This window comes from Leucoraja erinacea, chromosome 23, assembly GCF_028641065.1.
Source record: "Leucoraja erinacea ecotype New England chromosome 23, Leri_hhj_1, whole genome shotgun sequence".
In the NCBI taxonomy this organism is placed as follows: domain Eukaryota; kingdom Metazoa; phylum Chordata; class Chondrichthyes; order Rajiformes; family Rajidae; genus Leucoraja; species Leucoraja erinaceus.
The window spans coordinates 24,141,107-24,165,985 of NC_073399.1; the positions used below are offsets into that span (position 1 = coordinate 24,141,107).

At 43.1% G+C, this 24,879-nt stretch overlaps 1 protein-coding gene across 3 annotated transcripts in view; it reads right to left on the reverse strand.

Annotated features, from left to right (window-relative positions):
• The window catches only part of tmem94 (transmembrane protein 94), a 110,786-nt gene that overhangs the window by 45,686 nt on the left and 40,221 nt on the right, over nt 1–24,879 (reverse strand). For 2 of the 3 annotated variants that reach the window (XM_055654106.1, XM_055654108.1), the window contains exons 13-22: nt 23,014–23,217; nt 22,397–22,712; nt 21,131–21,304; nt 19,987–20,089; nt 18,774–18,991; nt 10,549–10,730; nt 9,084–9,219; nt 4,509–4,624; nt 3,870–3,969; nt 3,051–3,159 (exon numbers count right to left, since the gene is read on the reverse strand). In XM_055654106.1, the coding sequence (XP_055510081.1) occupies nt 3,051–3,159; nt 3,870–3,969; nt 4,509–4,624; nt 9,084–9,219; nt 10,549–10,730; nt 18,774–18,991; nt 19,987–20,089; nt 21,131–21,304; nt 22,397–22,712; nt 23,014–23,217 (1,658 nt within the window). The remainder of the gene's footprint in view (nt 1–3,050; nt 3,160–3,869; nt 3,970–4,508; nt 4,625–9,083; nt 9,220–10,548; nt 10,731–18,773; nt 18,992–19,986; nt 20,090–21,130; nt 21,305–22,396; nt 22,713–23,013; nt 23,218–24,879) is intronic. The other variant, XM_055654107.1, reaches the window with a different exon arrangement.

Consider the following 24,879-nt stretch of genomic DNA (forward strand, 5'->3'; position numbering starts at 1 on the left):
AGGAATGCAGATCTCTACAGGCAGGCCAAGAACAAGCTGAGAAGAGGAATCAGAGCTGCCAAGGAAAGGTACTCTGAGAAGTTGAGGAGCAAGATCTCAGCAATGCCCTTCAGTGTGGAAGGGCTTGCAAGTTATCATAAGCTACAAGAGCCCCCCCCTTCCTTGGACAATCATCAGCTGACCAACTACGTGAACGAGTTCTACTGCAGTTTCGATAAACAAAAAGTTAACCCTGGTACCCCCACACCCCCATCCCCAACCAACACTTCACACCTACTCACAGCCTGACTTCAGTTTGAAAAAAACTAGATCTTTCCCCACCTACACCTCCCTAATCCCCACTTCACACCTACTTAAAGCATGACTCTAGTCTGCAAAGACGGGACCCTTTCCCAAGCACCCCTTTCCAATCACCACTTAACACCCACTTAAAGCCGGGTTTCACACCGGTAGTGTAAATTTTCTTGTAAGTTACGATGAAATGGCAAAAAAAGGCTGATTTAGGCACTCAATCGTGAAAAGGGCATTATCTTTCTGAAATCATCAAACAAGGCATGAATAGGCACATGGCATTCATGGCAAAATCCTGGCTCTACATATGAGGAATATAAAGTGGGAAACTCAAACGGGTGATTAGAAGGGCCAATAAATATAATTTGCCAGTCGGATTAAGGAAAATCCAAGGATTTTAATACACATGTTAAAAGCAAGAGGGTGACCAGGGAGAAGGAAGGGCCGCTCAAGGTTAAAGGAGGGTATCTCTGCTTCGGGTCGTCGTAGGATGTAGGTGATGGCTAAATCTGTACTTTGCATCCATATTCACCAAAATGTACTTGGAGGACAATGAGATCAGTGCGGATAATACAAATATGTTAGAGCAGTTTGAGATAAAGAAATAAGCTGTGCTGAGGTTCTGGAAGAGCATTAGGGTGGATAAATCTCTAAGGCCTGATTGGAGATTTATGTACATACTCCCGTTTGGAAGAGAATGGGGTGATTAGATATAGCCAGCAAGTTATGTATCGGGCACGTCGTATCTTACTTGATCCAGTTTTTTGAGATGGTGACGAAGGAGATTGATGAAGGTAGGGCAATGGATGTTATGTACATGGATTTTAGTAAGGCTTTTGATAAGGTCCTCATGGTAGGCTGATCCAGATGATTAAGTTGCGTGGGGTTCATGATGACTTGGTCGTATGGATTCAGAACTGGCTTAGACAGGGTTTTGGTGGAAGGAAGTTATGCTGGCTGGATGTCTGTGACCAGAGAAATTCTGCAGGGACCTGTGCAAACGTAGGTTTGTTAACAAAGTTTGCTGATCACACCAAAGTTGGAGGAGTGGCAGACAGTTTACGAGTCCGTCTGAAGACAGAGCGGGATGTAGATCTATTGCAGAAATGGCAGATGGAGTTTAATCCAAGCAGGTGTGAGGCATTGCACTTTTGGAGCTTGAATGTAAGGGGAGAGTATACACTTAATGGCTAGACTCCAAACACCATTGATGTTCAGGTGGATCATGGAGTCCAAGTTCACAGCTCACTGAAGGTGGCAGCACAAGTAGACGGGCTGGCAAAGAAGACGTAGGGAATGCTTGCCTCCATTGCGAGGGGCATTGGGTACAAGAGGTAGGAAGTCATGATGTAGCTCTATAAGAATCTGGTTAGGAGTACACACGTTTGGAGTGTTGTGTGCAGTTATGGATGACCCATTACAGGAATGTTGTGGAGTTTGTGGAGAGGATGCAGAGGAGATTTACCAGAATGCTGCATGGATTAGAGGGGTTCAGTTACAAGAAGATTTTGGATTGCTTTCTCTGGAACGTCGGAGGTTGAAGGGAGACTTCACAGAAGTATACAAAATTATCAGACGCATAGTTAAGATAGACAGTCAGAACCTTTTACCCATGGTCAAATTTCCAACACTAGACGGCACAGTTATAAGGTGAGAGGGGAAAACTTTGATGGAGATATGTGGGCCATGATTTCCACACTGAGTGTGATGGGGGCCTGGAATGCATTGCCAGGGTTGGTGATGGAGACAGCTACCATAGTGGCATTTAATAGGCTTTTAGATAGGCACATGTAAGTGCAAGGATCACGTCTAGGCACGAGATCAGTTTAACCTGGCATCATGTCCAGCACAAACATTGTGGGCTCAAGGGGCCATTGCTGTGCTGTGTTTTTCTATGTTTCATGTTCCCCCTTTTGTCAATTCTGAGTTTTTACTGCTAGCTAAGGCTACTTCAATCCAACCAATTATTCATGAATCCATTCCTCGTTTTCAGTCGCAATGGAAAAATCAGTGAAAATTTTGCAATTTATAAGTTCATAAGCAATTGATGCATTATACTTAAAGAGAAATTTTGAAGTTAACGTTCAATGATGATTAAACTATTCCCCAAGGTTTATCATTATGCAGAGTCAGCTCAGATCATTGCACTCCAGCTTCCAAATCAGACGTTGTGGGGCCAAGACTGAATTGTGGAATATTGAGTGACTGATATAATGAACGCTGGAGTATCAGAGGAGCCAACATTTGCACAAATTTAGAGGTAAAATGTTCTTTTTAGTTGGGTGTCTGCAAGAGATCCTCTAGCACTTGTGCGTTCGAACCATCATTTCCTCAAAACAATGATCAATTACTCTGTAAATGTTTATCTGAATGTAAACTGCAATGGTTTTACCTAAACTTTCAATTTCTTCATAAAATTATCACTCTCAAAATAGAGAGTAGGCAATATTAAGAGTGAGACATGTTATCGGTGGCCAAGTCATCATCCCATGTTTGAGATATTCTGTACTTCCTAGAAAGAGGACAGAAGACTAGTCGAGTACACACAGGAATGTATTTTTAATTCCAAAATGTAACTTATTCCTTTTCTCCAGAGATGCTGCCTCACCTGCTGAGTTACTCCAGCATTTTGTGTCCTTCTGCTTTACTAAATCTCATTTGATTCCTGCCCAGGAGTAGATCCTTTACACTTAATGTGTGCCAATACTGACTGGTTCATAAACAAAGTGCATCAAATGAATGGCAAATAGAATCCTCACCCAATGTCACTCTGTAGAAAAAGACAGTTGTTTCTGAAGTTGGCAGAGCTTCCCAGGCAGCAGATCACCTCTCCATGTTCTTGCATGATCTTCATCATCTCACACATTGCTGGGAAAAGAGCAGTTTAGGTCTAAAGGAAAACTTCAGAACTGCACTAAAAAAAAAAAAAAGCTCCTACATGCAGCAACCACAATGCAATCAAAACTCTGCACTCGCTAACCTAACCTTTGCATTCTTTTCCAGGATCTCCAAATCACAAATCTTAAACTGTCTTCTGACAATTTAAAAAAAAAAAAAAAAATTTTTTTTAAATTCCACCCCCACTCCTCCGCCACCCATTAAACTCGGAGAAATCAGATGTTGCAAGATTTAACTGTTCACCAAAACAAAAATAGCTACCGGTTTCCATAGCACGGTGGTGCAACGGTAGCGTTGCTGACTTAGAGCCAGAGGCCCGAGTTCGATCCGGACTACGGGTGCTGTCTGTAGGGAGTTTGCATGTTTTCCCCGCGACCACATGGGTTTTCTCAGGGTGCTCAAGTTCCCTCCCACATTTCAAAGACGTGCAGGTTTGTAGGTTAATTGGCTTTGGTAAGAATTGTAAATTGTCCCTTGTGTGTAGCATACAGCTAGTGTACGGGGTATGGTGTGGACTCGGTGGGCTAAATCCACAATTCACTGCGCATAAATGCAATTTTTCCCACAAATTTTATTTTGCCAAATAATTTAAATCAGTGCCCTTAGTTTAGTTTATCAGTTTAGAGGAGCATCAAATATTAATTACTATGGTTAAGAGTACACCGCAGATGGTCACTTACCGTCCTGAGTGCAGTCGGTGAACAGAGGGACCAGTAAAGGCACATTATCAATGTTCTGAAGATGTGGTCGAACTTGGTTGATTCCTCGCGGCAGTTTAGCCTAAAGGTAAGGTAGGGTTTAATTTACATTACTGCAAGAGAAAAATATAAAAATACATGTAATAATGGCATATGCTGTTACATGTAATAATTGTAATACATGTAATAATTGGGCCAGTCCAAAGCATGGTTCAAAATGATAGGTTACCAATACGCCTTCATATGCCCGTTATATTGAGCTCTGCTTTTGTGGGACACTACTTTATTAAATGCCACATTGCTTGTTGCTGTCTTTGCTAAAATTGCGCTGTGCAAATTTCTTAAAAATGACATCCTTGGATTCAAATCTCATGATTAACAAGAAACTTTAGAAGGTCTCTGACCTTGTAGCATTCGTCGATGATAAATATTTAATTGGTGCAGATTAATGACCACTTCAAGAACTTGCTTTATAATTTCACATTTTTTTTTAACATATATGCACATAACATAATTTCACCTTTGTTCTAACCATGAAAGGGTTCAAAACAAATCTCAGTTTTTATAATGGAAATAGTCCACATAATTCGGCAGTGATCCATCACTGAGCCTCCAGCTTACCCTGTTATGATCTTCCAAAAAGCTGGGCACATCACTGTCCGTTGGCTGGAAGCTAATGAGATCAGAGTGCCTCTCTTCATCCACTAGTAAGGCTCCCTCTGCACCATCCTTTGAATCTAGGCATTTCAAAAGATCAATGGGTATGATAAGATTCAGCAGGGTTCAATTATTTCTACTGACTAGAAGGAATAGAACAAACAAACCAACAAACAGCCAAAGACTATTGTCTTCTTTTAATATCTTCAATATAATTATGGAGAGGGTCAGAACTGGACCTAGGGTTGAGATTTTTGATTGGAGAAAGGCTAACTTTGATGAGATGCGAGATGATTTAAAAGGAGCGAACTGGGACATTTTGTTTTATGGGAAAGATATAGAAGGGAAATGGAGGACATTTAAAGGGGAAATTTTAAGAGTACAGAATCTTTATGTTCCTGTTCGGTTGAAAGGAAACAGTAAAAATTGGAAAGAGCCCTGGTTTTCAAGGGAAATTGGACATCTTGTTCGGAAAAAGAGGGAGATTACAATAATTATAGGCAGCATGAAGTAAATGAGGTGCTTGAGGAGTATAAGGAATGTAAAAAGAATCTTAAGAAAGAAATTAGAAAAGCTAAAAGAAGATATGAGGTTGCTTTGGCAAGTAAGGTGAAAGTCAATCCAAAGGGTTTCTACAGCTATATTAATAGCAAAAGGATAACGAGGGATAAAATTGGTCCATTGGAGTGACAGAGTGGACAGCCATCTGCAGAGCCAAAAGAGATGGGGGAGATATTGAACAATTTTTTTTCTTCGGTATTCACCAAGGAGAAGGATATTGAATTATGTGAGGTAAGGGAAACGAGTAGAGTAGCTATGGATACTATGAGATTCAAAGTAAAAGAAGTACTGACACTTTTGAAAAATATAAAAGTGGATAAGTCTCCAGGTCCTGACAGGATATTCCCTAGGACATTGAGGGAAGTTAGTGTAGAAATAGCCGGGGCTATGACAGAAATATTTCAAATGTCATTAGGAAAGGGAATAGTCCCCGAGGATTGGCGTACTGCGCATGTTGTTCCATTGTTTAAAAAGGGTTCTAAGAGTAAACCTAGCAATTATAGACCTGTTAGTTTGACTTCAGTGGTGGGCAAATTAATGGAAAAGATACTTAGAGATAATATATATAAGCATCTGGATAAACAGAGTCTGATTAGGAACAGTCAACATGGATTTGTGCCTGGAAGGTCATGTTTGACTAATCTTCTTGAATTTTTTGAAGAGGTTACTAGGGAAATTGACGAGGGTAAAGCAGTGGATGTTGTCTATATGCACTTTAGTAAGGCCCTTGACAAGGTTCCTCATGGAAGGTTGGTTAAGAAGGTTCAACTGTTGGGTATAAATGCAGGAATAGCAAGATGGATTCAACAGTGGCTGAATGGGAGAAGCCAGAGGGTAATGGTGGATGGCTGTTTATCGGGTTGGAGGCAGGTGACTAGTGGGGTGCCTCAGGGATCTGTGTTGGGTCCTTTGTTGTTTGTCATGTACATCAATGATCTGGATGAAGGTGTGGTAAATTGGATTAGTAAGTATGCAGATGATACCAAGAACTGGTGTTGTGGATAATGAAGAGGATTTCCAAAGTCTACAGAGTGATTTAGGCCATTTGGAAAAATGGGCTGAAAGATGGCAGATGGAGTTTAATGCTGATATATGTGAGGTGCTACACCTTGGCAGGACAAATCAAAATAGGACGTACATGGTAAATGGTAGGGAATTGAAGATTACAGTTGAACAGAGGGATCTGGGTATAACCGTGCATAGTTCCTTGAAGGTGGAATCTCATATAGATAGGGTGGTAAAGAAAGCTTTTGGTATGCTAGCCTTTATAAATCAGAGCATTGAGTATAGAAGCTGGGATGTAATGTTAAAATTGTACAAGGCATTGGTGAGACCAAATCTGGAGTATGGTGTACAATTTTGGTCGCCCAATTATAGGAAGGATGTCAACAAAATAGAGAGAGTACAGAGGAGATTTACTAGAATGTTGCCTGGGTTTCAACAACTAAGTCACAGAGATAGGTTGAATAAGTTAGGTCTTTATTCTCTGGAGCACAGAAGGTTAAGGGGGGGGGACTTGATAGAGGTCTTTAAAATGATGAGAGGGATAGACAGAGTTGATGTGGACAAGCTTTTCCCTTTGAGAATAGGGAAGATTCAAACAAGAGGACATGATTTCAGAATTAAGGGACAGAAGTTTAGGGGTAATATGAGGGGGAACTTCTTTACTCAGAGAGTGGTAGCGGTGTGGAATGAGCTTCCAGTGGAAGTGGTGGAGGCAGGTTCATTGGTATCATTTTAAAATAAATTGGATAGGCATATGGATGAGAAGGGAATGGAGGGTTATGGTATGAGTGCAGGCAGGTGGGACTAAGGGAAAAAAAGTTGTTCGGCACGGACTTGTAGGGCCGAGATGGCCTGTTTCCATGCTGTAATTGTTATATGGTTATATGGGTATATGGTTAAACAGCAAGAAGAATTTTGCTAGCTCAAGATAGCTCTGTCCCACAATATTAAAGGCCATAGGAACTTAATAAGCAGTGGAGTCATATAGTTGATCATTAACTCCTGCTGTCTTTAAAATAATGCAATTTTTAATCAAGGACAAAGATGCAAATAATTGCTTTAAACATCAGTTCAAAGGCAACAGTGTTAAAGATTTATTTTGACTGCTCTGTAACGTATCACAAGAGAATGATAAGTTGATGGAAGAGGAGCGGCGATGGCTCCCTTGAATACAAACACAGGTGAATTTATTATGGGGAACAAGGAAATAGCAGACGAGTTGAACAGGTACTTTGGATCTGTCTTCACTAAGGAAGTCTCTCTGATGTACTAGTGGCCAGAGGACCTAGGGTGACTGAGGAACTGAAGGAAGTTCACATTAGGCAGGAAATGGTGTTGGATAGACTGATGGGACTGAAGGCTGATGAATCACCAGGGCCTGATGGTCTGCATCCCAGGGTACTTAAGGAGGTGGTTCTCGAAATTGTAGACGCATTGGTGATAATTTTCCAATGTTCTATATATGCACAATCAGTTCCTGTGAATTGGGGGGTAGCTAATGTTATATTACTTTTTAAGAAAGGAGGGAGAGAGAAAATAGGGAATTATAGACAAGTTAGCCTATAAAAGATGAAATATGGGCACATTTGGATAGCACTGAAAGGATCAGTCTGAGTCAGCATGGATTTACGAAGGGGAAATCATGCTTGACTAATCTTCTGGAATTTTTTGAGGATGCAACTAAGAAAATTGACAAGGGAGAGTCAGTGGATGTAGTGTACCTGGACTTTCAGAAAGCCTTTGATCATAGTCCTGCATAGGAGATTAGTGGGCAAAATTAGAACACATGGTATTGGGGGAAGGGTACTGAGATGGATAGAAAACTGGTTAGTGGACAGGAAACAAAGAGTAGGGATTAACAGGTTCCTTTGATAATGGCAGGCAATGACTAGTGGGGTGCCGCGAGGCTCGGTGCTGGGACCGCAGCTATTTACAATATACGTTAATGATTTAGATGAAGGGATTAAAAGTAACATTAGCAAATTTGCAGAAGATACAAAACTGGGTGGCAGTGTGAACTGTGAGGACGATGCTTTGAGGATGCAGGGTGACTTAGACAGGTTGGGTGAGTGGGCAGGTGCTGGGCAGATGCAGTTTAATGTGGATAAATGTGAGGTTTTTCCACTTTGGTGGTAAGAACAGGAAGGCAGATTATTATCTGAATGGTGTCAGGTTAGAAAAAGGGGAAGTACAACACGATCTGGGTGCCCTTGTACATCAGTCACTGAAAGTAAGCATGCTGGTAAAGCAAGCAGTGAAGAAAGCAAATGGCATGTTGGCCTTCATAACAAGAGTAGTTAAGTATAGGAGCAAAGAGGACTTTCTGCAGTTGTACAGGGCCTTGGAAATAGCACACCTGGAGTATTGTGTGCAGTTTTGGTCTCCAAATTTGAGGGAGGACATTCTTGCTATTGAGGGAATGCAGCGTAGGTTCACAAGGTTAATTCCCAGGATGGCTGGACTGTCATATTTTGAAAGAATGGAGCGACTGGGCTTGTATACACTGGATTTTTGAAGGTTGAGAGGGGATCTTATTGAAACATAAGATTATTAAGGGATTGGACACACTAGAGGCAGAAAACATGTACCCGATGTTGGGGGAGTACAGAACCAGGGGCCACAATTTAAGAATGGAGGCCATTCAGAACGGATATGAGGAAAAATGTTTTCACCCAGAGAGTTGTGAATCTGTGGAATTCTCTGCCAATTCTCTGGATGCTTTCAAGATAGTTAGATAGAGCTCTTAAAGAGAGGGATATAGGGAGAAGGCAGCAATGGATGATCAGCCATGATCACAGTGAATGACTTGAATGGCCGAATGGCCTACTCCTGTGCCTGTTGTCTATTACTGGACAAGTAGGATAAGAATCCTACACATGTGCAGTTTGTACGCCGGATTTATAGTACCATGTTCTGCCCACATCACACTTATTTTCCACACGTTTCAGTAGAAAGTATGAAAAGTTTCCCTACCCAGAATGTCATCATGCAGAGAGCCCGCATGGCTTGGGCTGGACTGTGGAATCTCAGAACCTGAACCTCCACCATACGGCAGCAGAGAGATGTGACAGTTCCAGCCCGTTTCTAATCCCATCTTTTCTGCAAATACCTGGACATAAGAAGACATGATTAGAAATTAAGTGAGTGCTCAGTTGCATTCCTTTATATGTGAAGCTTTCCAAGGTAAGCACAGCATAAGGTATTTATCAGGCATGTCATCAGGTGCAAGAGGATATTTCCCCCCAGTCACATTTACAAACAAAATAAATCATGGATATGAAAGGTTTAGGTATATAGAAAAGGTATAGGAGGGGGTTAGAGGGATATAGGCCAAACATGGGCAGGTGGGAGCCATCTAGATGGGACATCTACATGGGCAAGATGCGCCAAAGGGTCTGTTTCCATGCCATATGACTATGACTATACTGGAACAAATGTTCCATTTAATTTAATGCCTTTTATCATAAGTGCATCCTCAAGAACTTTGCAATCACTTATAAACATTGAAAGTTTAATCCGGCAGATAAATTTCATAGTAACATCAATTGAAAAAAATGCAGCACACAAAATATTTCTGATGTTAGATGACCAAAATTAGGTAATTGCTCAGCACTCGAGTGGCAAGAATGTTATTTGCCACCTATCAGTTCAGGCTTGGATATCGTCCAGGTCTCACTGTATTTGGACGTGGACAGTTTCCTTATCTGAGGTGTCATGAATGGTGTTGAATGTGCAACCATCGCTAACATCCCTACTTCTGATCTTCTGATTGAATTCGGAAGTTATGTTGCTTTGTGGTTCCACAATGCTCAATTGGCAATTAAATGCTGGCTCAGCCTGCAATGGCCACATCCATTGAATGTGGATTAGACTTGATTGTCCGAATGGCCTAATTCAGCTCCTATGACATGAATGACCAATTAAAGGAAAAGGAAATAAAGGTGACTGAATGCAACTCCTGGTCTTGGAAGAGATCAAGAGCCTGCAGGTATTGACAATGCGAGTCAGCCTTCTTTCAAACTGCGAATGTGGAAACACCATGTCATAAAGCATTAAAATAAAACCTTGAGACGGTTCCTTTCTATTGCACTGAAAATTTTAATAGTGGTCTGTTATTTGTACTCAATTCTCTACAACCGGTTCATGCTGTGGTTCTATCTCATAAAATCTGTACAAAATAACAGCTGAGCCTATGTTATAATGAAGGAAAGCAAGAATTTCATTGTCCCATCAGGACACATGACAAGAAACGCACTTGATTTGACTTAATAATGCTTACATTCTTGCCCGAGTCATCAAAGTATAAATGCTGAATGCCGAATGATTATGAGAATAAATCTCCAAGCTACAACACCTCTTCAATTATAGCACAGTTAGCCATCTGAGATAATATTAGGCTTCAGGCCAAAACAGCAGAATCCAAAATTAGAAACAGTACCTTGCTTTTTAACTCATCTTCCAAGGAGAAGTAGACGAATCTGATGCATGCATTCACAAGGCCGTCGATTAGCCGGACTATGTCCAGCCGAGCTTGATATTGAGAGGAGACCATTCCTATGAAGATCTGTCCACTCAAGGCTTGGATGCAGTCTTCCTTCTCCATCACCTCCACTATTCCCTCTAAAACAAGATATGACTAGTAAAACATCATTAAAAAACTGAACAATACATTCCATATTTTATGGATGTCCCCTTAATTGAGATAGTGCGGTTTCTTAGTTAAGAGATTGCAGGGTAGATACTAGGCGTGGAATTACTTGAAAGGATTGAGTTCGATAATAATTCTCCAAAGGATATTGGATAAATATTTGGAAGGAAGAAATGTGCAGGGAAAGGAGCAGAAGGGTGTGCTTAAGTGAAGAAATCTTTCAAAACCAAGGGCCACGGTCTTAGAACAAAGGGGAGGCCATTTAAGACGGAGGTGAGAAAAAAGTTTTTCACCCAGTTGTGAATTTGTGGAATTCCCTGCCACAGTGGGGGCCAAATCACTGGATGGATTTAAGAGAGAATTAAATAGAGCTCTAGGGGCTAGTAGAATCAAGGGATATGGGAGGAGGCACGGGTTATTGATTGGGGACGATCAGCCATAATCACAATGAATGGCGGTGCTGGCTCGAAGGACCTCATCCTGCACCTATTTTCTATGTTTTCTAAAATAAATCAATGGTTAAAAAGCCTATGTAATGCCTAAAGTCTGACATGAGCTCTAACACGACTACAAAGAACTGCAGAGAGTTGTGGATGTATGCAAAATTGAATGTTACTGTACCTAGGTACATGTGACAATAAATTACCATTGAAACACTGGGATGAGGCCCAGTCCATCACAGACCAGCCTCCCCACCATCTACACGTCAAGCTGCCATGGCAGTATAGTAAAGAGCCAACATAGTCAAGAACCATTTAACCTTGCTCATTTCCTCTTCTCCCTTCAGGCAGAAGATAAAAAAGATTGAAAGCACATACCACTGGATTCAGGAAGAGTGTCTTCCCTGCTGTTATCAGACTACTGAACGGTCATCCATTAAGCTAGGGTGCAGTCCCAATCTTCCAACCTACCTCATTATGAATCTTGGACCTTTTCTCTAACTGTAACACTCCAATGCTGTAACACTATATTCTGCATTCTGATATTTTTCTCCTTGTACTACGTTTTGGGCTTGTTTGAGGCTTGATTGTATTTATGGATCGTATGATTTGACTGGAGAGCAAGCAAACAAAGCTTTGCACTGTATCTCGGTACACCTGACAATAACAAACCATTATCAATAAAGACCAATTCTGAGAAATGTCTCCCCGAGTGCCAGGTCTATTAGCTTAACTGGGGTCTGAGCAATAAAAACAGACAACTGCACCATTAACCAACAGCAATGTACTGCACAAGACAATGTACACAATATGCAAACATTTCCCCTCAGATGTTGACATTACAGGCAAGGCTACAATTATTCTCCTCGCATACAGTAGCCCAAAATGGGCATGCAAGGCACATTTCTTGAACAATATGCAGGTGACACTACAGTGAATGGTATTGTAGATAGCGAAGATACCCATCACAAATTACAGCAGAATCCTGATCAGTTGGGCAAGTATGGTGAGGATTGGTTGATAGAGTTTTACACAAATAAGTGTTAAGTGTTGCACTTTGGGAAGTCAAACCTCAGCAGGACCTTCACAGTGAAAGGCAGGGCTCCTGGGTGTGTTGTTGAGGAGAGGGATCTTGGAGTGAGGTACACAGCTCCTTGAAAGTGGTGTCACAGGTAGATAAGATAGTGAAGAAGGCACTCGGCGAGTTAGCCTTTATCGGTCAGGGTACATGGAGGATAAAAGTTAGGATGTGTAGTAAGGAACTGCAGATGTCGATTTGAACTGAAGGTAGACACAAAATGCTGGAGTAACTCAGCAGGACAGGCAGCATCTCTGGAGAGAAGTAATGGGTGGCGTTTCGGGTCGAGACCTTTCTTCAGACTAGAGTCGGTGGAATGGGAAATGAGAGATTTTGACAAGTGATGTAGAGAGATCTAGACCGTATGAATGAAAGATATACAAAAAAGTAACGATGATAAAGGAAACAGGCCATTGTTAGCCGATTGCTAGGTGGGAACGAGAAGCTGGGTGCGACTTGGGTTGTGGAGGGATAAGAGAGCGAGGGAATATTCTTATTATTCTTAATATTACAAAATTCTTAAGGGGTTGGACAGGCTAGATGCAGGAAGAGTGTTCCCGATGTTGGGGAAGTCCAGAACAAGGGGTCACAGTTTAAGGATAAGGGGGAAATCTTTTAGGACCGAGATGAGAAAAACATTTTTCACACAGAGAGTGGTGAATCGCTGGAATTCTCTGCCACAGAAGGTAGTTGAGGCCAGTTTATTGGCTATATTAAAGAGGGAGTTAGATGTGGCCCTTGTGGCTAAATGGATCAGGGGGTATGGAGAGAAGGCAGGTACTGAGTTGGATGATCAGCCATGATCATATTGAATGGCAGTGCAGGCTCGAAGGGCTGAATGGCCTACTCCTGCACCTAATTTCTATGTTTCTATGTTAATACAGGGGTTATTTGAAGTTAGAGAAATCAATATTCATGCCACTGGGTTATAAACAGCCCAGGCAAAATTTGAGATGTTGTTCCTCCATTTGCGTTTAGCCTCAATCTGACAATGGAAGAGACATAGGATAGAAAAGTCAGCGTGGAAATGGGAAGGGGAATTAAAGTGTTTGGCCACCGGAAGATCAGGTAGGTGAAGGTGAAGAGCGAAGGTGTTCAGCGAAAAGATCGCCCAGTCCACATTTGGTTTCGTCGATATATAAGACTCCACATCCCGAACAACAAATATAGTAGATGAGGTTGGAGGTGCAAATGAGCCTGACTGTCAGGGTCCCTAGACAGAGTTGAGGAAGGAGGTATAGGGACAGGTGTTGCATCTCCTGCAGTCGCAGTGGAAGGTACCTAGGGAGGGGGTGGTTTGGGTGGGAAGGGATGAGTTAACCAAGGAGTTGTGGAGGGAACGGTCTCACCGTAAGGCGAAAAGGGGTGGAGATGGTAAGATGTCCGTGTGGGCAAGAACACTTCAGGCTCAATCACGCTGAGCACCGGCTCCCCTCAAGGCTGTGTGCTCAGCCCGCTGTTGTTCACTCTGCTCACACATGACTGTGCTGCCAGATTCAGGGAAAATAAAATCATAAAATTCGCGGACGACACTACAGTGGTGGGACTCATCAGTGGAGATGACGAAACAATGTACAGGGAGGAAGTAGAAGAACTGGTGGACTGGTGCGGCAAAAACAACCTAGAATTGAATGTCGACAAAACTAAGGAGATGGTTGTCGACTTCAGGAGGGCGCAGCCAAAGCATACACCGCTCAACATTAGTGGCACTGCAGTGGAGAGAGTGGAGAGCATAAAGTTCCTCGGTGTGCAAATAACGGACAGCCTCACCTGGTCCAGGAACACCACTGGGACCATCAAACGGGCCCATCAGCGACTGCACTTCCTGAGGAAACTAAAACAGGCCTCACTCCCCACCAACATCCTCAGGACTTTCTACAGGGGCACGGTGGAGTCTGTACTCACGTACTGCATAAATACGTGGTACTCCACCTGCAACTGTTCGGACAGGAAGGCTCTGCAGAGGGTAGTGAGGGGAGCAGAGAGGATCATTGGCGTCTCCCTACCCTCGGTACAAGAACTGTTCCAGAGCCGCTGTCTGAAGAAAGCACAGAGAATTGCCAAGGACAAACTGCACCCCCTCCACGCACACCTGGATCTCCTGCCATCAGGCAAGAGATATCGTAGCATCAAAGCCCGGACTACGAGGCTGCTAAACAGCTTCCTACCACAGGCTGTGAGGCTGCTAAACAGTCACTCTGCACCCACAGTCACTTGACTTGACTCTGCGGCTGGCACGGACACTTTAATACTGGCACTGGCCACTCGAATCAGCGGCCCCGGACATTTTTTATGATTGGTTTATTGAATTTTAACATTGTGTTTTTTTTTTACCTGCTTTTAACTATTTATACTGTTCCATCAGGGACTGGATTGTTTTTAGTGTTATTATGTGTGAAGTGTTTAAATTTCATGTGCGATGCTCCGCTATTCACTGGGAAACGTCTTTTCATTTTGCACTGTAACAACTGTTGCTTGCAAGATGACAATAAAGGTTGATTGATTGATTGATTGATTGATGTGGCTAGTGGTGGCAAAAATATCGGAGGATTATGTGTTGTATGCGACGGCTGATGGAGTGAAAGGTTGGGATGTTATGTCACAATTGTACAAGACGTTGGTGAGGCCACATTTGAAGTATTATGTTCAGTTCTTGTCACTGCTGTAGGAAATATGTTGTTAAACTGGAAAGAGTGCAGAAAATAATTACTGGGATGTTGCCAGGACTCGAGGGCCTAAATGACAGGAAGAGATTTAGCAGGCTAAGACTTGATTCTGTGACATGCAGGAGGATGAAGGGTGATCTTATTGAGGTGTATTAGATCTATTAGAGGGGAATATATAGGGTAGATGCACAGGGCCATTTTCCTAGAGTTGGGGAATCAAGAACCAGAGAACATTGCTGTATGTCTCTATCTATGACATGGGTTTATAATAAAAAAAACTCTAAGATCATGCTCAAGGTGTGGAGAATCCCATGCATGTCCCATCAGCACGACAATGTCACAACAGTGGTAATATTACTCAACGTTTTCCAAAGATGGAGAACAACGAGGGAAGATCTCTCTTTTCATCATCAGCTCCCTTAACTTCAATCCTTCATTCAATTTTCTGAATGTTACCTAACATTTACCTTTTGGAAAGGCCTGAACAAGTATCACTTTTTCACCAGTCCCTTTTAAATTCTCAAAACCACACGTATACCTATTGAGAATGGTAGTACAAGTACCAGCATTATCTTACAATTTACACTGTGTCCTCATGAACCCAAGAGCATTTAGATCTTTGTAGTGGGTAAGACCAGAGGGGGGGGGTCTGTGCATTTATGTAAACAAAGCATGGTGCACGGACTCCACCATCATCGAGAGTCACTGCTCAGCTAACCTTGAGTTCCTCTTGGCTAGATGCAGACCGTTCTATCTGCCCAGAGAGATCACCTCCACTGTTGTGACTGCAGCCTATATCCCTCCTGATGCTAATGCCAAGCTTGCAATGAAAGAGCTGCATACTGCCATTAGCAAACAACAGACGCACAACCCCGAGGCAGCCTTCATTGTTGCGGGTGACTTCAATCACTCCAACCTGAAGACTGTACTCCCCAAATTCCACCAACATGTATCCTTCCCCACTAGAGTAGACAAGACACTGGACAAAGTCTACACCAACATGGCTGAAGCTTACAAAGCCATCCCCCTCCCCCACCTTAGTCAGTCTGATCACGTCTCATTGTTCCTGCTCCCTAAGTACTCCCCACTCATCAGACGGGTTAAACCAACTGTGAGGACAGTTAAAGTCTGGTCAGAGGAAGCGGACTTCACACTTCAGCAGTGTTTTGGAAACACTGACTGGAAGGCGTTTGCAGCCCAGGCCACCCTTGACTCTCACACGGACATTGATTCCTATACATCCTCTGTTCTGGACTTTATTAGCTCCACCATCAATAGTGTCACCTCCCTCAAACAGGTGACCATATACCCGAATCAGAAGCCATGGATGGACAGCGAGGTCAGGCTACTGCTGAAAGCACGGGACACCGCTTTCAGGTCAGGCGATGCTCGAGCCTACAGTTCATCCAGGGCTAACCTGAAGAGGGGCATCAGGAAGGCCAAGCACTGCCATAAGCTCAGGATTGAGGAGCACTTCAACAACAACTCCGCCCCCCGACGCATGTGGCAAGGCATCCAGGCCATCACGGACTACAGACCCTCCAACATCACCCCCACATCCAGCGACGCCTCCTTCCTTGAGGAGTTTAATCACTTCTATGGCCACTTCGACAGGGACAATCTAGAGACAGCCATCAAGGCTGTGCTACCTGCCGATCACCAACCCCTCACACTCACCCCCTACGACTTGTACGTGGCACTGAGTAGGACTAATGCACGTAAAGCTGCTGGCCCTGACGGCATCCCCGGGCGCGTGCTCAGGGCCTGTGCTGCGCAGCTGACAGACGTCTGGACTGACATCTTCAACCTGTCACTTGCCCAAGCAGTTGTCCCCACTTGCCTTAAAACCACCTCCATCGTGCCAGTGCCAAAACACTCCACTGCGGCAAGCCTCAACGACTTCCGCCCAGTTGCACTTACCCCCATCATCACCAAGTGCTTCGAGAGGCTGGTCCTGGCACACCTCAAAAGCTGCCTACCCCCCACACTGGATCCCTATCAGTTTGCCTACCGCAAGAACAGGAGTACGGAGGATGCCATCTCAACGGCACTTCACTCCGCCCTCTCCCACCTCGACAACAGACACTTACGTAAGAATGCTGTTCATCGATTACAGCTCAGCATTCAACACCATTATACCATCAAAACTGATCACCAAACTCGGTAACCTGGGCATCGACCCCTCCCTCTGCAACTGGATACTGGACTTTCTAACCAACAGACCCCAGTCTGTGAGGTTAGACAAGCACACCTCTTCAACCCTCACCCTGAACACCGGAGTTCCACAGGGCTGTGTGCTGAGCCCCCTCCTCTACTCCCTCTTCACCTATGACTGCACACCTATACATGGTACTAACACCATCATCAAGTATGCAGATGATACAACGGTGATTGGCCTCATCAGCAACAACGATGAGCTGGCCTACAGGGAGGAGGTCCAGCACTTAGCAGCATGGTGCGCTGACAACAACCTGGCCCTTAACTCCAAGAAGACCAAGGAGCTCATTGTAGACTTCAGGAAGTCCAGAGGCGGCACGCACACCCCCATCCACATTAACGGGACGGAGGTGGAACGTGTTTCTAGCTTCAGGTTCCTGGGAGTCAACATCTCCGATGACCTCTCTTGGACCCACAATATCTCTACTCTGATCAAGAAGGCTCATCAGCGTCTCTTCTTCCTGAGGAGACTGAAGAAGGTCCATCTGTCTCCTCAGATCCTGGTGAACTTCTACCGCTGCACCATCGAGAGCATCCTTACCAACTGCATCACAGTATGGTATGGCAACTGCTCTGTCTCCGACCGGAAGGCATTGCAGAGGGTGGTGAAAATTGCCCAACGCATCACCGGTTCCTCGCTCCCCTCCATTGAGTCTGTCCAAAGCAAGCGCTGTCTGCGGAGGGTGCTCAGCATCGCCAAGGACTGCTCTCACCCCAACCATGGACTGTTTACCCTCCTACCATCCGGGAGGCGCTACAGGTCTCTCCGTTGCCGAACCAGCAGGTCGAGGAACAGCTTCTTCCCGGCGGCTGTCACTCTGCTCAACAACGTACCTCGGTGACTGCCAATCACCACCCAATCCCCGGACACTTATGATTATTTATTCAAATCGTTTGCTATGTCGCTCTTCAAGGGAGATGCTAAATGCATTCCGTTGTCTCTGTACTGTACACTGACAATGACAATTAAAATTGAATCTGAATCTGAATCTGAAAATACAACCTAAAGCAACAATGAAACATTAATTTAACAAACTTGTCATTCAGGGTAATAACTGCAGCAGTTCAAATTAAGATTCTTCCAATTGTTTCAATGCCAGCATTAACTCATGTAAAAGTTAACATTTTAATTGTAAAATAATGCTAATTGTAAATGCACAGATTTCAAGTCTGATTCTCAACTCCTGTGCCACTGAATAATTGATCAAACCATTTTACAGTGAGGTGCAAAATGACTGGACATTCCTGGACGGTAGTGCAGCCTACTCTTCAGAAAACCTGTAATCATTGTTAATGACCCCGCTCCCTCCCCGACATCAGTCTGAAGAAGGGTCTCGACCCGAAACGTCACTCATTCCTTCTCTCCAGAGATGCTGCCTGACCCACTGAGTTACTCCAGCATTTTGTGTCTATCATTGTTAATGAGGCAGGGAGGAGAAAATAGTATGTTGCACTGTAAAATAAACATTAATGTAACATTTAAAAGGCTAACAAGTCTCAAGGCTTGAACTGTCACTGGTACCAATGCAAAAGTTATGGAAGAAACAAAATCTCTCTCACAAACACACGCGCAGTACAAAAAAAGACATTTAATTTTGGGAAGGCCAAAAGTACCATCAGAGCTCCAGCTGTTCCGTCTGCTGCCGTGTTTAATGGGTGTGGTCCCCGGTAAATCATAAGAGGTGAAGATGGTATTCTGACCTGGCACCTGGACCAACTCGATGCATTTCCCGTTCAACTCAGAGGATAAGATGCAGTGCATCGGCTTGTAAGCAAAAGCTGAACAGTATCCCGAGAGACAGGCTCGTTGGTAGAAATCTAGCACTTTTTTCCTACGGCAAAATGAGGGGGAAAATATACAAAATAATGTACTGCAAAGTAGTATACCCTTAATCAAATAGCAACAATTGTTTTCAGAAAGTGCACGTAAACCTTTCTTTGCACGTAAACCAAATGTCTTTTAAATATTATTATAGTACTTGCCTTAACTGCCTCCTCTGGCAGCTTATTCCATATATCCACCACCCTCAGATTGCCTTTAATATCTTTCCCCCGTCTCCTTAAACCCATTTCCTCTGATTATTTATTCCCCTAGTCTGCGTACAAGACTGTGCATTCATCTTATCTATTCCCTTCATGATCCTATACACCTCTAAGATCACCCTTCATCCTCCCGTGCTCCAAGGAATAAAGTCAAAGCCTACTCAACCTCTCCCCTTAGCTCAGGCCCCCAATTCCTGGCAACATCCTCGTAAATCTTCTCTGTACTCTTTCCATCTTAACAACATCTTTCCTGTAGCCGGGTGACCAAAACTGAACACAATACACCAAAAGCAACATCACAACATTACCATGAATGCAAAGTGATTCTGTATAATCCTTGATTTACTTAAATGTTCTGCTACCACTTCCGAAATATAATTTCCCCTAGTAATGTCTGCCCTTGAGTTTGCTGTTGGCAATTTACCTCCTTCCTGCTTTCTGAAATAATGAGGTTACATTTGCTACCTTCTAACCTGTTTAAATTATTCTATAATCTATGGAGTTTTGGAAGAACACAATGTGGCAGGCATTACTGCCATTGCCAACTGCTTCAAAACACAACAAATGCAGGTCTTCAGATCCTGGGAATTTATTGGATTGCAGTCCCATTGATTTCTCCTTTTTTTTTTAAATTGATAATTTACTTTAACTTTAATTATTGTTACTAATGATTATTCATTCACACCAGATCCACTGTTCTCCAGTATTTCTGAGAAGCTTTGCGTCTTCTTTGGTGAAGACAAATAATTGCTTAATTTCTCTATCAGGTCTGGGGAGAACAAACCTGTCGGAACCAGAGAGGGGGTAAATATCTGCACCATCCCAGAAATCTGTGCAGGCCTCTAGGATGACATCAGCTGTGCCGTGAGATAACATCTGCACACTATCTATGAAAATAGAAAAGAACACAGTAAAATAAGTTGTAAAACTCACTCAGATTTTTACTTCTTGTTAAAAGTTACTGTTCCATTTATTGTTAAACATAATTTCTTACAGAAAGACTGAGACCTATAAGCAATGAGCAGCGATCCAGATATCAGCATGCATGACTTTATGATAATTCCACTCTGATTCAATCAAAATACAAGTTTAAAATAAACCTAACAGTCCAGTACAGAAACAGGCTCTTCAGCTCACTACATCCATATCTTGAGAACTCACGACGTATTGACAAGGAGTCATTTTCAATCTGTGTTTCTACTTAATTATTTTAAAAGGGCATTTTGTTCCAAAGACTGATGTGCCTGTTGATCCACATGAGTTTCAAATGAAAAATTCCAACATATGCCGTTTCCCAGGGAAGTTTAAGGGACATGAGAAATGCAGCATGGCCTCCTTGAAAGGCCTGATATCTTTTTCAGATGTTTACTGCAATTCCACACCGAACCGCTGGCAATTGCCCAATAACCTACATGAAAGTTCAAGATGCCATTGCAGTGCACAAGCACCAAACAGTAGCCACACAGCATCTCATCCAATGATTCAGCAACATTTTGGGCAGTCTGCTCTTAAGTAAATTGCCAGTTTTCATGAGCACATTTATTTTAATTAGGTATGTTATAATATTTTAATTTTATATGTTAAATTTAAATCTTTCAATCTTTTTAAATCATTATCAATGTTTTAGGTGGCTGTATTTTTACTAAGATATAAATGTTTCTGAATATCAGTAACAATGTGAAGTGTTGAAAAATTTAACAGGTTTGAAGAAAATAATTATGGTGTCAGTCCATAGTTTCGTGCTATAGGTTTATTTTAAACAAATTTGTTGATATAAAAAATATCTTTAAAAATTCACGGCCAAAAAAATGATGCATATTTTGTGTAAAAAACAAGCTGCACATGAGTGTATCTGAAGGGAAAATTCTAAGTTGACTCGCAGGCCAGCGTCAGATGCAAAATTTAATAACACTGAGGAAAATACTCACCGGTCAATGTATCTCTCACAAATAAGCTGATCATGTGGCTGAGTGGTGGTCTCCTCTTGTTTACGTTCAAAAGTCGGCGTGGCACCGGCTCTTTGACCATCTCTGCTGTCGGAAGTTGGTACATGGTCAGATGATTCTCTTGCTTGAAGAGTTCTTTGGCACCAGGGGTAAAGCCTACAAAATAAAAACACTACATTTATTCCCACGTTTTGTTCGGAAAAATGGAACTTCTTTCCTTACTTCCTATCTTAGTTGTCCAATAACTACGGAATTAGAACGTGGCCTTTAATTACTTATTTAAAATTGTTTACTATCTTCAGGTTCTTTTACTGCCAATCCCATCTCAACAGGCTATTGCAAATAAAAGGTAGAAATGCACCCATTATACTGGAAGTAAAACTAGTAACTAACTCTGCATTACCAAGACATTTAAACTGATTTTAGGATTTCCCAACAATTAATGTGGCATTATCTAAAAATCTTCAGTGACTATTGAAGCATCCCAGGTTTGCAAAAATACAATTCAAATGTAATTTCTCTACCAAGTGGATACATCAGCATTCTAGCATATAACCAGTGTGTTTGTAATCTGCAACAGGCTAATTTATAGACCAGATACAGCATGAAATCTGTAGGCAAGAATAGTCCATCAACACCAGAAATTAAAATATTTGGTCTTACAAGCAAATCAAAATAATGTTTTGATGGTCCTTCAATGTCACATTACCTTACATTTTGAATGCTCAGCTAAAATACTTGCTGCCAATTCAAATAGTTATCATTGAGGAGTCTTATACGATTGTATAAGATTTTCATGAGTCCACTCTCAAAGTTTCAAGAGTTTGTACAGATTTGCCATCTTCACCTATTTTTATAAGCAGGCCAATGAATTTAAAAAACCTGCAGCTCCTGAAATTCTGAAATAAAAATGCTGGAAACACCAGCAGATCAAGCTCAATGTGGAAAGAAAAACAAAACTAACATTTCCAGTAGAAGATCCTTCATCAAAAGTATAGACTCAGTTTTTCTTTTAAACTTCTAAATACCATGACCAATTCAACCACATCAGCCGTGATCTCACTGAGGGAGCAACCTCAGCTGTGCAGCCAATTCGTATTGCTGTTATGTACTTATGTAGATGAAATAAAACAATGTGTCAAATATATGCAGATCAGAAATCATTTCAATGTTAAATCCATTCAGATGTTGGATCTTAAAGTGAACACATCAACTAGCTACCTTAGAAACACTGGACTATCCACATACCTATGAGCCTGGCTAATTCACAGAGCCCCCAAGGGACATGGATTGGCACGGCTGTGCCCGATGTCTCTTGCAGGGCGATATTGGACAGATGATCAGAGAAGCGGCACACTTGCTCTGTAACGGTGGAGTAACATAGATTGAGGAGGATATTGAGCCCCAGTGGTTTCAGTGAAGAAATGTGCAGTTGCCAGTTCGAGTCATCAAACTGAATACTGGCCGGGTTCTGCTGGTCCTGAGAAAGGCTCAGCATTTCCAGGTGGTAATCGCAAATATAATCATCTGCTTCCAGGTCCAGGTCTTCATCAATACCGCTCACCTGTAAAACATGCAGGACGATATACGCATTAAGTTAGTACTCATGGCATCTATTCCTTGTGTCTTCAAATTCTGCTGTCCAATTCACCCAGACAAATTGGAGGGACTTAAATTGACTTAAGTACCACTAATCGGTTCAGAAATAAACAACATTTTCAAATAATCTACATATTATAAACCATTCCCACCTCTGGCCCATACAAGCTATTGATATGAAAAACACTTGAAAACAAAAGTTAACAAAATAAAAAGAAAACACTTGTGTAACCGGAAATATTTCATACAATTTTAATCCTCATTACCTGTGTCGCATCATCCTCCCCTCCTTCTGTGTCTTTGCTGAAGCTGACACTGGAGCCCGACAAGTGCTTGCATCGCCGATTGTCACTTCGCTTCCTCAACCGTGGAGTGCTCTCAGTCTTTTCCTCTTTTTCCTGCTCGACCTCATCGGTGATATGTAGAAATTCCAGACCGGTGTTGGGCAATAGAGCATCAGCTTCCCTGGGCTAGAAATTTTTAAGTGTTGGAAATTAAACACATTCCTTTTCAACAAGCACTGGACAACTTTGTCTTTCAATGGCCACACTCGGCTATCTTTCTTTACATGCCTATTCAACTTTCTTTTAAGTTCTGGTTGAATGTTTTTCTTTAAAGCAACAGAATCGAGAATACAATTATCCATAAAATATTTTCTCATCTTCCCTCTGACTTTGCCGTAACTCTTGATCTGCATCCGTTTGTTTCCAGCTTCCAATCTTGCCATTGGAAAATATTCCTCCAATTACTCTAAACTCGGCCCAATTCTTAAATTGCAACAATTCTCAAGATACAGGTGCACAACCTTTTATCCGGAGTTCCGGAAACCCGAAAAGCTTCGAAAACCGGACATTTTTTCCAGGATGTCGTCTGCACACCAAAGCTCGCGTTTGGTGCCAAACGTGACCCGAAACGACCCACAGTCAACCCAGGTCTGTACTACTGTAGCGGCTGCCTCCTCCCCGGAGACCGGGGAGACACTTAAACATCTGTAAATCATTGCTTAAATGTTAGTCAGTTAGTTTGGAGGGCTTTTATGTGAAGGGGAGGGGGGGGGGGGTGAAGGGGGAAACTTTAATTCTTAGTCCCCTACCTGGTCGGAGAGGCGGGGAGCGGGCAATGCCTTACCGGGTCGCCGTGCAGTAAGCTCCGGAGCGCTGTGGCCGCCGACTCCCAACATCGCGGAGCTGGGGCTGCGGGCGTCCGGCCGCGGGCGGCGCCGGTTGTAGCTCTGACCCCGGCAACTCTACCCCTGGCTGCGCGGCGCTCCAAATCCAGCGCTGCCCGCGGCCGGACGCCCGCAACCCCAGCTCCGCGATGTTGTGTGTCGGCGGCCACAGCACTCCGGAGCTTATCGCACGGCGACCTGGTAAGGCATTGCCCGCTCCCCACCTCTCCGACCAGGTAGGGGACTAAGAATTAAAGTTTCCCCCTTCAGCCCCCCCCCCCCCACCACATAAAATCCCTCCAAACTAACTGACTAACATTTAAGCAATGATTTACAATGATTCCCCGGTCTCCGGGGAGGAGGCAGCCGCTCTAGACTTTTCAAGCCGCCCATGCTACCTACCTAATCTACGCTAAAAATCTGCCATTCGTAAATCCGAAAAATTCCGAAATCCGAGAAGTGTCTGGTCCCAAGGCTTTCGGATAAAAGGTTGTGCACTTGTAGTAGCATTATGGGCCTGTCCCACTTAGGCGACTGCAGGAGACTATGCAGTCGCCACATGTTCGCGGGTGGTTGCCGGGGAGTAGCCTTCATGGTTGTGAGGAGTTCCCGCATTCTGGGAACTAGTCGCGGCCTCATTATGGTCGACGCGAATTTTTCAACGTTGAAAAATTAGCGCCGACTAGAATGAAGCCGCCATGGAGAGTAGCGAGAATTCTCGTGCCGTAGGTGGGTCGCCAGGAGGTCCTAGTGGGTAGCCAGGAGGTCGAAGGCTCACTTAGGTTCTCGTAGGTTGTAGCTAGTGCTGATCGGTGAATTTCATTGGCTCATTGGGGGAAGAAAAACATAAGAGTCTGTCTGTCTGTGTGTCTGTGTTCCAGCTGCCGGTTTTTCAGACGACTGCCGGCAACTTGACAGTCACCGGCAGTCGCCTGAAAAATCGCTAAGTGGGACAGACCCATTA